A 15,941-nucleotide genomic window follows, 5' to 3' on the forward strand; every position below is an offset into this window, starting at 1 on the left:
GTGTTTTCTCTTGCCTTCTTTCTGTGGTTCTTCTGATGAGACATCCATGGATTCCACTCTGTTTGCTTTGATTCAACTTTTTATTTTTTTAAATGTTTATTTATTTTTGAGAGAGAGCAAGAGAGTGCGAGTATGGGAGAGGCAGGGAGAGTCGGAGACAGGATCCTTAGCAGGCTCCACGCTGTGGGGCCAGAACTCACGAACTGTGAGATCATGATTGGAGCCGAAGTAGGACACTTAACCGACTGAGCCACCCAGGCTTCCTGGCTTTACTCATTTTTATTGCCACTGTTTAACTGCATTCTGTAGCTTTAATATATCTCAGTTCTCCAAACTTCTGGGTCTTTCTCTTGCCCAATAAAATGGCTTAATCATGAGCTGCAGTCATTGTAGAAAGCCTACCAGTATCCTCCCTAATATTCAGAGTAGGCCATGCATTCTTCTGCTTCTTTATTCTCCACTAGACCCTGCCTTTACATTATTCTCCAAATGCATTATTCCAAGGCTGTCATGAACATTTACTGAACAAATTTAGGGTAAGAGAGATGTCTTACGGCACAAGTCTAAAATTTAAAATTGAATGTTTTATATCACTGTTCTTAGAAGTTACTTGGCTATCCCTACCACCAAGAATGTTGCCTTTTTGCCTTAGACCTGGCTTTTTAAAAAGCAGTGATCAGTGATTTAAGTTAATGTTTTTGAACATAAAATGTTGCCGTGTAGTACATTATAAAAGGAACCTAAAGAGGAAATTGGAAAATAAACTGGATCTGGTGAAGGACACTTTATTATTTTTTTAAGTTTATTTATTGTTAAGAGAGAGCGAGAGTGGGAGCTGGGGAGGGGCAGAGGGAAAGGGAGAGAATCTTAAGCAGGTTCCACACTCAGCGATGGCCCAACATGGGGTTCCCCACAAGCCGTGAGATCATGACCTGAGCCACAATCAAGCGTTGGATGCTTAACCAACTGAGCCATTCAGGCACCCCAGTTAGTTGTTTTTTAAAAATATTTATTTATTTATTTTGAGAGAGAGAGAAAGAGAGAACAAGCATGGGGGCAGGGCAGAGAGAGAGAGAGAGAGAGAGAGAGAGAGAGAGAGAGAGAGAATCCCCAGCAGGCCCATGCCATCCCAGGACCATGAGATCACCTGAGCTGATACCAAGAGTCGGATGCTTAACTGACTGAGCCACCCAGGTATCCTTTAGTTACTTTAAGAATGCTTTTCTACTAGTAAAATTTGAGAAGAGATGTTTAGTTTTCACAGTACTCCTATTTGGATAATGAAGGTAATCCAGCTGCCACTGAATTTTTCTTGTTAAGGTGTATTCTGATAAAATTTACATTAAAAAGAAAATGTATACTCATTTGGTGATGTTGTTAGATGTGTGGAATGGCTAACATGCCTTGCACATTCAGTATTTAATATGACATTCTTTGACTTTTAAATTTATATTAATTAAAACACTAAACCCTTAAATAATTTTGTATGTTCATAAATATTTTTATGTTATATGTTATCAGTGTTTGAATTTTTTAATTTTATTTTTCTTTTAAAATTAAGTACATTGTAGACGAGTAATTGTATTTAAAGAAAACAAAAGCCTGAACATGATATATATTAATTACATAGTGAAGTGTGGTATTTCTGGAGTAAGCAATTTTAGAGTAGCAAACATCATAATTTCAAGTATATATAGCAATGAAATATTTCTCATTCACTCATCCGTTTTTCAGTAAAATTTGTTTTTGAAATGTTTTATTATTTTCCATGGCAATGTGTTAATATTTTAAGTAATCCAGAAGAGATTATCTGTTACGTATTCAATTATTTGGGAAGACTGGGACTCTAGCCACAGCTGTGCTATTAGCTAGATGCATGACTCGACTTAAGTTACCTCTGAAGTCATTTTCTTATATGTAAAGCATCAACTTTATTTTTTCTCAAATTTTGTAACTTACATAACTTGAAGAGATTCCAAAACAAATACTGTACAGTCCTGAAAAAGGTCTCAAAGTTTGTAATCCCGCCATCCATCCACCACTTAAATCATCTGCCTAGTATCACTCAGTACTAAGTGACAGGGAGAGACCTTCTGCCCCAGATAGAATTGTGTAAGTAACCCATTTCCTCTTTCTTTTTTTTTTTTTTTAATTTTTTAATGTTTATTTATTTTTGAGAGAGAGAGACAGAGTGCGAGTAAGGGAGTGCAGAGAGAGAGGAAGACACAGAATCTGAAGCAGGTTCCAGACTCTGAGCTGTCAGCTTGGGTGCTTAATCGACTGAGCCACCCAGACACCCCTGGTAACCCATTTTCTCTTGAGGCAGGTCTGAACATTTGTAGTTTCTCTCTTCAAGTGAACTGACGTGTCTCTCCTTAATAATTTCAGTCCTTGGAGTCATACAAAACAAGCATAATCCAAGTTCTAGTATTAGAAACCATCTATATTTTCTCATTTTTTTTTATTAATCAAACATCCTGTTTTCATCTGTTCCTTCTGTAACAAGGTTTTGATTTGTATTGATTTTGTATAGTTTCGGACATATGAAATAAACATAATATAATGAATTTGAAAATAACACTGGGTATAAATTTTGGAGTTGGTAGATTTTTATATCAATGTAATAATGTATAGGAATCTCATTTTTAAAAAATGTTTTAAAGATTTTTTTAAGTTTATTTGTGAGAGAGAGAGAGAGAGAGCGAGCCTGGGGGAGGGGCAGGGAGAGGGGGGTAGAGAGAGAGAAATCCCAGGCCTGATGCGAGGCTTGAAGTCCCAAACCATAATATCATGACCTGAGCTGAAATCAAGAGTTGGATACTTAACCGACTGAAATACACAGGCGCCCCGTGACTCTAATATTTTTAACATTTGTAGCTGAACCTAGAAAAATGTTATTTTAAATTCTGTATGGCTAGGATTTAATGTTCATGTTAGATGCTTACTATGTCCCAGTCTCTATTCTTGGCTCTCTAAATGTATCATCTCATTCAGTTTTTACAGTAGTCCTATGAGGTATTCACATTTCCACTTTGGAAATTAGGAAACTGAGGTACAGAGCACTAAGCATAATGAAATAGAAATTATTCCAGTTACATACTGCAATTATATAAATTATGTATTAAAATACAGTTTTTTTCCCTTCCAGTAAATACTGTTATACTGCTTGATAAATCTGCTCTTCATATTAGTTGCTGAGATTTACAGAGTGCTTTTTATGGACCACTGTGCTAGTTAGTGCTTTCCATATTTTATCTCATGTATTCCTCAGAGCAATCCCAAGAATAGATGCAGATTTTATCCATATTTTTTGAGTGAGGACTAAGAATTACTTGTCTATGATGACACAACTAGAAAGTGGTAGAATTGGGGTAGTCTTGACTCTGTATACCTCTAATCTCTGTATACCTCTAATCATGAGGTATACTTCTCTCCAGACGACACTACTTTAGCATAGTTGACTTTGTTGGGTCAGAAGTAGATGCTTCCTGTCAGGCAGTTCCAACTCTTCAAGGTACTGACTGTTGATTCATGCATCAGGGAAGCCCTTTAAAAATGCTTAATTCTTTTTTTTTCCTACTTTAATTTATAGGTAAGCTTACTAGATACATGTGGAATAAATACAAAGCCACAACTTGATCTCTGATGTAGAAGACCACATAGTCAGTCTTTTGTCCTTGGAAGATAGTAGCCAAAACAAGTCACACTGCTTACTCTGTCTGTAAGGGAGATTTGGAATATTAAGTGAAATTTTAGGATAGAGAAATATTAGCAATAGCCTCTTAGTTTTTTTCTAAGTTAAATTTCAGCTTAGATTTAATTGGGGTTTAAAGCAGATTTCCATGATATCTAATGTATTTATGTTCAAATTCCTATCAGAGTTAAGTACAACATATCTTTTGGGTTGTCTGCTAGTCTCCATCATTTACACTTGGAATTAAGATTTAATTATACTTCTGTGGTAAATGATGTGGTTGCTTCCTCTTGCATTATGCTTATCTCATAGTTCTTAGCTTGCAGTCAAAGCAGTTCTCAATATCACATTCAGAATCTGCTTAAAGCTCTTCACTTAGAGACTGAAGCACAGAGAAAAGTTAACACATGTGACTATCCAACAAGGGAATTCAGCCTTCCCTCTCTGTTTCCCTGTGACTCAACAAGGGAATTCAACTCTGTTTATTTCTCATATGTCAAGAAGTATGTTTCTCTGAAAACTGTGTTTCACATTCTTTTTTTTCTTGTACAGTTTTGTTTTTGCTTTCTTTGGAAATTATTCAGCTTGGCATGGTAGCTCTTCTCAGTAGTGCTGTATGTGTCTGTGATTGTGCCACTTTTCACTTTCTTTTTCTCAATGGAACTTAGAAGCATTAAACACATCTTTCTAGTAGTTATATATTAAAATGAAGTTTCTCTATAATGTGTGACTACTTTGGCAGTTTCATCTCAGCTACATGGGTATCTGAAATAAATAAATAAATTTTTATGATTATCACAGTAAAAAAAAAAAAAAAAAAAGTTCTTCTAATCACTAAGCACCTAAAATTTCTCCAGAAAATAAAGGCACCAAGGTAGCAAATGAATACAAGTTGATAGTGAAGTAAATACAAGAAACACTAGAGAAAATTTTGAGAAATAAATGGAAATGAATAAGTTTTGAAATTTTGGCTAAAATTAGTACATTCATAATCTACCAGGTCTTTACAGTGAGGTGTATTTTCTGCCATTTTTGTTGCACATTTCACTAAAAGAGCTAGTTAGGGATATACTCTTTACAATTGTAACCAAACATTTCTAATATAGTCTTTAACAAAGGAAGGCAGTGTAGGCACAGGGGATAAGAATTGTTTGAAAATTTCCTCTCTGAGATTTTATAGTTGAGTAGAACCAGCCTGTAGTTATTAGGTGTGTTTGTTTTCAACACAGTTGCATACAGTATGCATTCAGCATAGTTTCTCAAGCATTCAGCATAGTTTAACTGTGTTAAATTGCCATAGTTGAAGAAAATACAGCAGATTGCAATTTTTCAAAATATTTATTGATCAAATACATGTTTGCTTATGTAAATATAAACCCTCCAACATTTTTATATTTTCTTTTTTGTTTTAGTAAGATAGATTTATTTTGACAACTAAAACTGATAATAACAACAATAATAATACAAGAGGAGGCAACTCAATGTTTCAAATGATAAAATTATTTCATTTTAACTACTAAGAACCTATACAAGATCATGGCATTTAGGGTATCTGTCTCTTTGGACCAGATCATATGTTATTTGAATCTACTGTGGTATTGTTAGTATGTTTCATAAGACATAGTACAGAGCTGCTATGATCTTTAAATGTTAATATTCTTTTCTTATCACTTTACTGTGTAGATACCCTTCATGAGACCCAACTCTGCCACAGCTCATCCTCGGAGGCAATCCTGGAAACCTCTTTTATAAGTGTGATTTTAAAAATGTGGATAACACTCTCAATAGAGTACATAAAGTAAAGGAGAACAGCTATCTTATCCTTCCCATAAGCTTATCACTGCAAAAAGTTGCCTTTGCTTGTCAGGTTTGGATAGAATGTAATTGATTGGTTTGTTGCTTGGACTGACAAGGCAGTTAATTTGCCTGTGTGGATTTTTTTCTATTTTTTTCTTTTTCTACTTTTTTTTTTCCTTGCACTAATCAGAAATATTTGATATGTGCATTGTTGAAAAATAGTAGATAATGTCTTGTCAGAATTGTCTTATTAAGTGATGTCTTTCCTTCTTGCTTCTTTGGCAAATGATGACATGTGGTGTTTGGACTTACTGAAGAGCTATGGAAGCCTGTGGGACTTAAATGCAATGTGCTACTACTCACTGTTGTTGTTGAACAATACCAATAACAAGAAAGACAATGCATTCCACTAGTCTGCTATCCTGTTTAATCCAGCTTAATACATATATTCATATATGAAATGTTAACATTGGGAAACAACTATAGACTCTTATATTAAAGGTTATTTCTATTTATATTATTCAGCAAAAGTGAAAGACTTGTGAAAGCTTATGCCATTCTAGTTTTGGCTCATTAATCCTAGTGTGAAAGCACTAATAGTATTAGCATGAAACTATTACAACTTCAGATTTTAACCTCATTAGTAAAATATATCTGTGTTGATCTCTAGGTATTTTTTAGTAATACCCAAATTTATTCAGTCTATTGATTTAATACAAACTTTCTGTGTTCAGTATAATTTTATTTTTCTCAACCTTAAATAAGAGGTTATGAAATAAGGAGGGAGATACAAAGCTTAATGACTATACAGCTTGCCAGCTGAAAGATCTTCATCAACATCTGTATTTTTCCAGAGATTTACAGAATTAAAATTTGATCTTCAAGTTTTAATGATCCAGTTTTAAATCAACGACAGACATACGTTGAATATTCCATCACTCCATCTTGAACTGATTTAGAAGAGACTCTTTGCTGAAATTGAAATGTACATATACATGTAATTCTCAACATGTCTCTTGGAATTTTCTGATTTATAATTGTGGTTTTGGACATCTTTTCAGGTATAGTGGCAATTAAAAATAGTTTAAACTTTAGGAATAGAGTAGGCAGTGTTATAAATAATCAAAAGCAAGTGTAAGTATAAAGTTGCTGTATGGTAGTTATCTATAGTTATAGTAAGGAACCATATTATGGATAAGATGTTTAATAAAAGTAATATGTATATAAAGTATGTATAGACTGAGATTAACTTATCAAAAGATCTTTTAATATTGGAGGAAAAATATTAATAGCCTGTAGCAAAACCAGTTGGCTTTTTTTTTTTTTTTTTAGGAATAACGAAAGACTCATTATTTATTTCTACATAAGCTTAAGAAAAAGTTGGTAATTATTACTATTGCTGACCTGCAGCTGATTATAAGAAAATGTCAGATTGCCATTTCCTTAAAAGAATATGTTAATCTTCCTGGCCCTGCTTTGTTATATGCTGAGAAATTACTAGCGGTCATTTTATTTTGGGTTTTTGAGAAATCATTAAGCCTTGTGGTTTTGGTGTTACTATTAATCAAAATCCTTTCCACTTTGGTTCTAATTATGATACTACATTATCATCATTCTCCATCTTGCAGTCTCCAGTGGTGGATATGCTATTCCATATTTGGTGCTAGCCCTAAAATCTTTGTCACACTTCACAAATACAAATCTCATTAATTCATAAGGTCCTGCAAACATGTATTTAGAGTAAGAGAACTTTTAAAGGGAGTAGAATAAAACATACTTTCCTAATAATCTCCTAAGTGCTCTCATTTTTCCACAGTTTTAAAACTCTTTTCCATGATTGGCCCAGTTGCTCTGCAAAGAAGATATTAATGTGTCTTTAAGAAAATATGCACTAAATGGTGTGTATTTCACAGAAGAAAAATTTGCATGCCAGGTAGATTATGGTTATTTGTCACGTAATAGGGAAATGAAAAAAAAATACTAAAATATCAGGAGGGAAATTAAAGGACTCTGAAATACAAGAAGAATGACATAGTAGTATATAGTGGTGGTTCTCAAACTTTATAGTATATTAGAATCCCACGAAAGATTTGATAAAACACAGATTGTTGTGTTATTCCACCTACTTATTGTCCTCTTCTTCAACTTTACTCCCTCCTCCTGTCTCCCTACAGTTTCTGAGTCAGGGGGTCTGGGATGAGGCCTGAAAATTTGCATTTTTAACAAGTTCCTGAGTGATGCTGCTGGCCAGGGACACCACTTTGAGAACCATTTGTATGTAATGGTTTTTAAAAGAATCAATGTGTTGTGGTTGTCCTTGATTGATTGAGGATGGAGTTAATGTACGTAAAAGGGCCCTTAAAATTTCAGAAATATCTGTTTCTAGATAAAAGAGTTTGTGGGAGTTTCATCTACAATACATACAATGTCTTTATTTTTATAAATTCAGTAAAACAATTTTTTTTAATTTTTATGTTTTTAATTTTTAATTTTAATTATGGGGAAATCAGTACTTTAGATTACAGAAGTGAATCAAAAAACATAGCCTTTGTCCATAATTCACTGATTCCTTTGTTAAAAAAAGATTTGATATTAGGGTTATGTTTGAACATGAAAAAAAGTTTAGCCTTAACCTTTATCCATCTTAAGTTTAGAAATGATTTATGTCTCACTTCTATGCCATCGTTATTCATGTATTTCTTGGTATTTTTCTGACTATACATTTACGGCATTAAAAATAGATTGCTGACTAATAAATAATGATCATTTATTACCATTATCTTATTTCCTTGTTTTTATATCCTAACTTAATGAGACCACTCTTTTTAAACAATGTTCCTTTTTTGACAAAACTTACCACTGTTGTACTTGATTCACAACATGAGAATATTTTATGAATATTTCACCAAAATTTATTCAAGGAATGTAGAAGGACTCTGTATAGCAGAGTGGAATGTAACATTTAAAAAAAATTATTTTCTAAAATTGTTTTTGACAAGTGAAACTTGTTTAAGAGACTCAGCTTTAGGGTTGCATGGCATATGGAGATCAATTTTTTCCTACTTATCTGAGTCGGCACTTTGTAAATATACATAATGTTAAGGATTGTGATTAAAAATATTTCTGAGATGGACATGGTTTGCCAATACTTTAAAAAACGTGGCCTCTTTCTCCCAGTGCTCACTCTAAGACTTCTGCAGTCCTGCTGATAAGATTCACTGCTGTTCAGGTACATAAGATATAATGAAATTGGATGTTCACGCTGGGCTTTGTAAATAAAATGAGATTGACCCCCAGCTATTATCTCATTTATCTGATTTACATTGTAAAATCAGGATCTACACTATTGATTAGAGCATAATTAGTTAATTATGAACAGGGAAGTACAAAGTTATGTGGGGCTTGAGCACAGCAGGTTGTACTGCTGAAAAATTTCCAAGGGCATGAGCAGATGGAGATCAGTTTATTAAAGAACAAAGCAGACGTGTTTCAGGTATGGAAATGTCTAATCATTCTCTCATGCTGTGAGGAGGTACTTGACCTTAATTGTGTATTTTTCTAAGAATTCTTTATGTTTCATTTTTATTTTTTTGTTTCACTTTGAATCTTATAACCTGGCTGCTGCAGATGTAGCTAACTGAATTGATCTCATTATTTAAGCTATCATTAAATGTGAATTTGGATTTCAATAATTATCCAGATTTTTTTCCAGTTAATGTACTTCCATGTGTAAAGAATATTTTTGTCTTTCTTACCACTCATTCAGTCATTATTGCCTGTGATAAAAATAGAAGTCTATAGTGGCACTAGTGAAAATATGTTGAAGATCTCTACATTAGTCTTCTATTTGCAGAATGATATAAAATACATTTTCTAATTATTTTGTTTGGAAAATGCTCATGTAGGTGGTTTGCACTAAGTTTGTTGTAAAATACATAAGGAATAAAATATACCTTTATTGATAGGAAATGTTATTCTGATATTGGAAGAATGGAGAATTTTGTCCAAGCTTGTATTATTTTAAAAGTGATTTAACTCATGGGCCACAATCCTGCTTCTTCTCCATCTGTTAAAATGGGTAATTGAAATAATTGGCCACTATTCAATGAAAGAATCTATCAATCTGTTAATAGATTTATGTGGGCGTGTTAAGCTGCTAGTGAGATTTAAGTAATGTTAGTATTAAAAGATCAATTCTTTGGATCTTTCTTGTATAGAATTTTTACACAGAAATGATGAAAAGTAAGGAAACCCAACCCATCAATTCTCTCAGTATTTAGTCTGTTTTCTTTTTAAGTGAACAGATGTAATGGTATATATTTTTAGGGTCAGTATTCTACGCTCTATGATAGACATGGATCTAAATAAAACGTTCCTTGACATAACAAAATAGCTGTGAATATGGGTCAACTTGATCACAAAAAATGTACATCCCTTTTCAAGTCCCATGTTACAGATTTCTCTTCTGAAGTTTAGCTTATCCTCTGGCTATAAATTATAGGAGGCACACTTAATTGTTTTAGTTAGTTTAAAAACAGTTATTTAACATATTCTCCTAGTGAAATTATCAATTGGAAATTAAGATAGTTAAAGAAATCCTTTGGAATACTGGCTTTTAGCCTTTCTGTTGGCACAGGCAGAAATAAATCCGTTGTTTCTTTTTACTTGTATCCATATTCTCAGTAACTAGGTAAACACATGACTGTTTGTTGTATGGATCAGAGGACATATGAACATAAGTCCTTTTCTTCCTTTTCTTTGTCTAGGGTGCTATAATTAACCATATGCTAAGTAAGTATTTTAAATTCATACAGAACTATGTTTATTTCGTCACTGCATTTTGTTAAATGTGTAAAAGACCACATATATTTAGCTGCTTTATTATTTACACATCTGTGTCCTTTATGAATCTGATACCTAGGAAGTTGTATTTAATATTTGTATTAAATAATATAATTAAACAATCAGGTTTCCTTTCATCTTATAAATTGGATTCACTTTTTCTCATCAAAATTGTAATTTTAGAATGCCCTGTAGTGTCAATGTGTATAATATTTATTAGATGTTTAAAAGATACTTCTTTAAGCATCCAGTTTGTATTTTATTAAAAGGAATTCATAGTGTTTCTTTAAAGGTTAGTTTAATATTCTCTTTTAATATTTTAAGATACTGCCTTTCTATACAGTATGTGTGCTATTGGTATATTATAATGTTTTTTTTTATATAGACATTTGTGTTCCATAATAAAGTATATTGTGTCATATCACTATGCTTTTGTGGGTCAATGACTGCTCTTGGAAAAGATTTTAAAACATTGCATTCACTATTCTTTCTGATAAATGAAATACGTATATATTATGTGCTGCAATTATGTTTCCAGGTATATGTAAGAAATAGAAGTAGAAACTGTAAATAACAATTTGATCAAAAACTACTTCAACTTTATTTCAGCTTTTAGGTAGAAGAATGGTTGCAGACCCTTAGGAGTTTCTGATTTTCAGTTTTTAAAAAAGATCTGAATTTGTAACATAGCTAGAATTTATTGGCTGACAAAATATGCCAGAGTTTTCATAGTGGTGTTTGTATGTGCATGAAATAAGTAATCCACTATTTTTACCATCTACATTATTCTTTGGTTTCTAGGATTCTTAGTGGTATCTCTTACATTTGTCTCTGATATATTAATTCGTACACATTCTGTTCAAGTTTACTTGTATCATTCAGGATATTTTTGTTACCAGCACATAAATCTATGGATGTCCTCAATATTCTAATGTAAAAACAACCATACTTTTTCCACATGGAAATAATTTCAGTCATTTGTAGAAAGAACTTTTATTTGCATATTTATTAACAGAGCTATTGATTTCAGGATTGATTGATTTCTCTTTGTGTTTTTTTCTCCTGGATTTTAGCACTTCCTAAGTGTATTAACTACTCTTTTTTGCTATTTATTCTTGGGATTACAGTTTTTATTTACTGGTGAATGAGCTATAACTTGAAAGAACTTCCATATCACCCCCTAATTCTGACAAGCAAATTCTGCCTTTCCTCTGAGACCCATCACAAATACATTAGAGTTCCACAGGGAGAGTAAGTCATTCTAAAAGGTATTACTAATGAAGTAATCAGTAGAATTAGGTCATTTCCAAATGGCATATACTTCAACATTATTGTCTAACAAATCTAGCATATACAACCTTTGTTTTCCCAGTGCATTTATTCTTGAGCTGATAACCTGATTTTACAGTTAATTGGAATTAGCTATAAATGGGAACTGTATCAGTGTAGCAAACTTATTCTTAAAGTTATTAGCTGGAAATACATAGGTAACAATAAGAATCCCCTTCATCTATGCAGGTGATATAAACAAATTATTTACAAAACAACGAATTAAGATATACCTTTATATTCATCATGGTGTTTGATGTGACTTATACAATAGAAATCGTAATTTGAAGTTATGACACAGAGTTTTAAAGTAAATATGCAATAATTAGGTTATAATTTGATATGAACTAGGAAAACAGTAATACCATAACTCTCCACCTATCAAGAGCCCAGAATATTGGCAATCTGAACTCTAAGGAACATTTACCAAAACCTAAAGTGAAGCAAAAAAGACTACATAGTAAACTGAAATTGAGTCCGTGTACTTAACTCGGAAGTTCTCATTTTCATGTCTTTTTATTGTCCATTTGCATAGTCTTACTAAGGTTAAAGATCTGTTTTCTAAATCCACAACAAATTATTGTTAGGAAAATGCTTAGACAAATAGTTACAATATCAGAAAGCAGTAGCTGACACTTTTCAAGCAAATTAATACCCTGAAAACCTATGAAAGTTGAATACAAGAATTCAAATAGAACAGGAGATAGTACTCCAAACACAGTTAAACACTTAGCAGCATGTGTTACTTGTATTCATGACCCTGATAGGACAAAGATAAAGTAAATTATATTTATTTTCTTGCTGAAGTAAAGAATGTGATTCTTTTTAAATGTTCCATCAAAATGGTAGAAACAGTAGTTTTCATGTTTGAAGGAATATGGCCTCAGCTATCTAGAAGTCTCAACTTTCTCATAAATTCAGAAGTGCTCATATTCTGAAGGTTCCTGTAACTATATATAATATAATTGAAGTTTTAACTACTTAAAGGTAAATAAGTTATACTGACAAGAAAGAACATAAAATTGTGTGGGCTTGCCATTTAGTTTCTTTATGTTACATTTGATGTTCGCTATATATTCTGTTATTTTTTCTTAATGCCAGAACAACAGGTATTTGAATACTTTGACTGCCTTTAAATGTGTTTTTGGTTTATTTATAATATTGGCATGGTATATAAAGTACTGTTATTCCTATTTGATTTCATTTTTCATGTAATTAGAATTATCATGGTAGATCATTCTTTTCGAGTCCGTGTCTTGAGTCTAAAATCAGGGTTTTGGAAAACTGCATAAATGTAAATGGTTCATAAGGAGAAAGTTTAGAGGAAAAATGGGTAAACTTACAACATATTATGTTTTAAACTTTTTTATACCTGAGTAACTTAACTAAGTTGCTAACTTTCTGAAACTTGATCTCCAAAATGGGTCTTTGGGACATTGGATTTTGTAGCGTGATTTGAAATTTTTACCTAAATGTGATTTATACGCCCCTTTATTCTGATGGTTTTTAAAAATCAATGGTTTTTCTTGGTGTGTTGTTTCTAACAATAGTTCTTTCCCCTCTTTTTTATAATAAAGGTTATTGAATAGTAATTTTTCAATTTATTGAGTAACACATGCTTTATAAAAATTTCTTCGTGGTTTCGTATTTGGATTTCTCAACATTTTAAGTTGTAAATTAGTAAGAGAGACAGTAAATAAAGAGAATCTGACAGACTGAAGAAAAGTATTTTTTTTAACTTAAAAGAACACAAAGAAAATGAGGACAAAATCCTTTCTATTAGATGTATACATCTTTGTTGTTTGTTGTTAAATTTTGGTCTTGTTATTCCAACTGATGCAAATTTTATTGTACAAAACAATGAAATAATGCAGATCTTTCTTCATTGTCAGCAGGATGAGATTGTCTGAAACGAAGAATAGGTATGATAGTTTTCTTAGATTTTGCACATTATAGGGTGGCAAAGACAGTATCAAAATATTTGTTGATAAGCTTAAGGATGTACTAGGAGGTACTCTGAAAAACCAAATGCACTGAGAGAGAGTGACAGGTAATTTTGAGAATATTTTGTATTTGAGAAAATAATACCAAATTCTTAGAATGATTTTTATTTGCTAGATTGTGTTAACATGCTATAAACATTAGAAAGTGTATTTACAGTCTACTTTCACTTGGAGAAAGAGTGATAAGGTACATTGTATAGAATTGATTACAGCTTAAGTTTTTTTAAGTAATCACAATGTATTAGATTAAATTCATAATCTAGAATTATATACATCTTATATTAAATGTTTTTTAACTAATGGATAATTGATTAATTCTTGAAGTTTAAAATTGAAATTGTGTTATGAACACATTTGGCTATACACATTCATTCATATGCTCTCAACATTTCTGCTATCAAAGTGTTCTGAATGATATTTATTTTGTTTTAATTTTATTGTTGTATTTTGTTTTCTCCTTAAACATAGATTTCAGCTTTAGATTGTCTTTGTCATAGACATTAATTTAATAATCTTGTGAACTAAGGGAAGAATTAACAGTGTTGAAATGTATGGTAATTTGCCATTTGTCTTTGTAAAAGATAGTTTTTAATATTATTTAGATACACCATAAATCTCTTTACCCTACAGGTGTGATGAATGCAGACTGTGCTACCATTTTGGCTGTTTGGATCCCCCTTTGAAAAAGTCTCCTAAACAAACAGGCTATGGGTGGATATGTCAGGAGTGTGATTCTTCATCTTCTAAGGTAAGGAGAAAAGTCCATAAGAAAAAGTGTTTCACTTCATTTTGATAGCCATATCATACCATCAGCTTCCTGATTTTGAAGAGAATTAGAATTATGAATAACCAACATTTTAATCTAATGTACTTCAAGACTATTTAGCCATGGTGATTTTATTGCCCTTAAATTGTGGAATAAACAGCTCTACTAAGTTATATAAATATCTTCTGAAATGTTTTAGCTGTAAATTTTGTGTATTTTCTATGTTACTGTAATATATTAAATAGTGTTCTAGTCACCAAAGAAAGTCACCCTGCGCTTATTTACCACACCTAGGGAATGGCAGGGTAATTCTGGCTTGAGTCATGAGAAATTTGTTTTGACAAATATATATTAATGTGTATAAATATGAGTCAACAGAATAACCAATAAAATCCAATTTTATTTTGTAGATAACTCATTAAGTATATTGTGAATTAATTTTTAATAACGGCTGTTTGAAAACTAAGTGAAATAAGTCAGAGAAAGACAAATACCATATGATTTCACTTACAGATGGAATTTAAGAAACAAAACAGATGATCATGGGGTGGGGGGAAGAAAAGTCTGTTCTTTGACAAAACTAGTTTTTACATAATTAGAAAGGACAATAAGGTTGTTTAGTAGTTTATCTCCAAAAATTGAAATTATATCTTTTGAATATCAATATTATAACCTTAATTTGTGGTAATCTGCAGTTTAAGATTATTGTTTCTTTAAAGTGAGTGACTAGACTCCGATACTTTGACTCGTTTGACAAAAATATTGAATATATTTGAAATAAGACATTTTGATCAGCTGCGGGTTAATCAGATTGTTCTTCCGTAAGTAGACAGTGGAAATTAGCTATCTATTGTAATATGGATATGAAGCCATCTTTCTTAAATGCCACTTAAATGCATTTGTCTCTCCTAGAGTCAATTAAAATTAATACTAAATTCCTTTTTGATTGTGGAATCAAATATATATTTCTGTACATAATACATATTTTTTGGCCAAATTGTTGCCTTTAGATTCTAATTTCAAATGTTTAAGAACCTTGATAATGGCCATAGAGTGTGGTATGTGGATTCAGTCTACTAATTCATTAATAAATGATCCACTTTTAATTTGAGATCCTCCAAAGGATAAAAAGCCACTATTTTCAGAACATACCAAAATCATGAGTAATCCTAAAGGCATAATGGATATCTGTATAATTTTTGCAGTTTTACCTTTAATAATGTACAAGCTGTAGTAAAAATAAAAACAAAAATAAAATGTATTTTTTTCAATTTTAGTATATGTGCTGCCGAAGCGAGCACTAAAATGTATTTTTTTCAGTTAAAATTATTTGTTCCAGGTTACCACAGACACCATCTATAAAAAGTGATTTGTGAAAAACTACAGAAAAACATTTTATTATAGAAAAAAAAGCTATTTAAAGGGTTTTTAAACCAAATTTATTACAAAATTTATATATTAGCATAATGATTATTGAAGTGGAATATACTCTGCATTTTATTAGTAATAA

At 31.7% G+C, this 15,941-nt stretch overlaps 1 protein-coding gene and 1 long non-coding RNA gene across 7 annotated transcripts in view; one reads left to right on the plus strand and one right to left on the minus strand.

Annotated features, from left to right (window-relative positions):
* Positions 1-15,941, plus strand: part of PHF14 (PHD finger protein 14) — a 208,740-nt gene that overhangs the window by 134,084 nt on the left and 58,715 nt on the right. For 4 of the 6 annotated variants that reach the window (XM_042918919.1, XM_042918943.1, XM_042918926.1 and 1 more), the window contains exon 17: positions 14,296-14,413. In XM_042918919.1, coding sequence (XP_042774853.1) covers positions 14,296-14,413 — 118 coding nt within the window. Of the gene's footprint in view, positions 1-5,377; positions 6,824-14,295; positions 14,414-15,941 lie in introns of those variants that run through there. The other 2 variants (XR_006197137.1, XM_042918951.1) reach the window with 2 other exon arrangements.
* The window catches only part of LOC122208180, a 37,346-nt gene continuing 34,825 nt past the window's right edge, over positions 13,421-15,941 (minus strand). Inside the window, exon 2 of the long non-coding RNA XR_006197138.1 lies at positions 13,421-13,568. This is a non-coding gene — a long non-coding RNA (uncharacterized LOC122208180). The remainder of the gene's footprint in view (positions 13,569-15,941) is intronic.

This window comes from Panthera leo, chromosome A2, assembly GCF_018350215.1.
Source record: "Panthera leo isolate Ple1 chromosome A2, P.leo_Ple1_pat1.1, whole genome shotgun sequence".
In the NCBI taxonomy this organism is placed as follows: Eukaryota; Metazoa; Chordata; class Mammalia; order Carnivora; family Felidae; genus Panthera; species Panthera leo.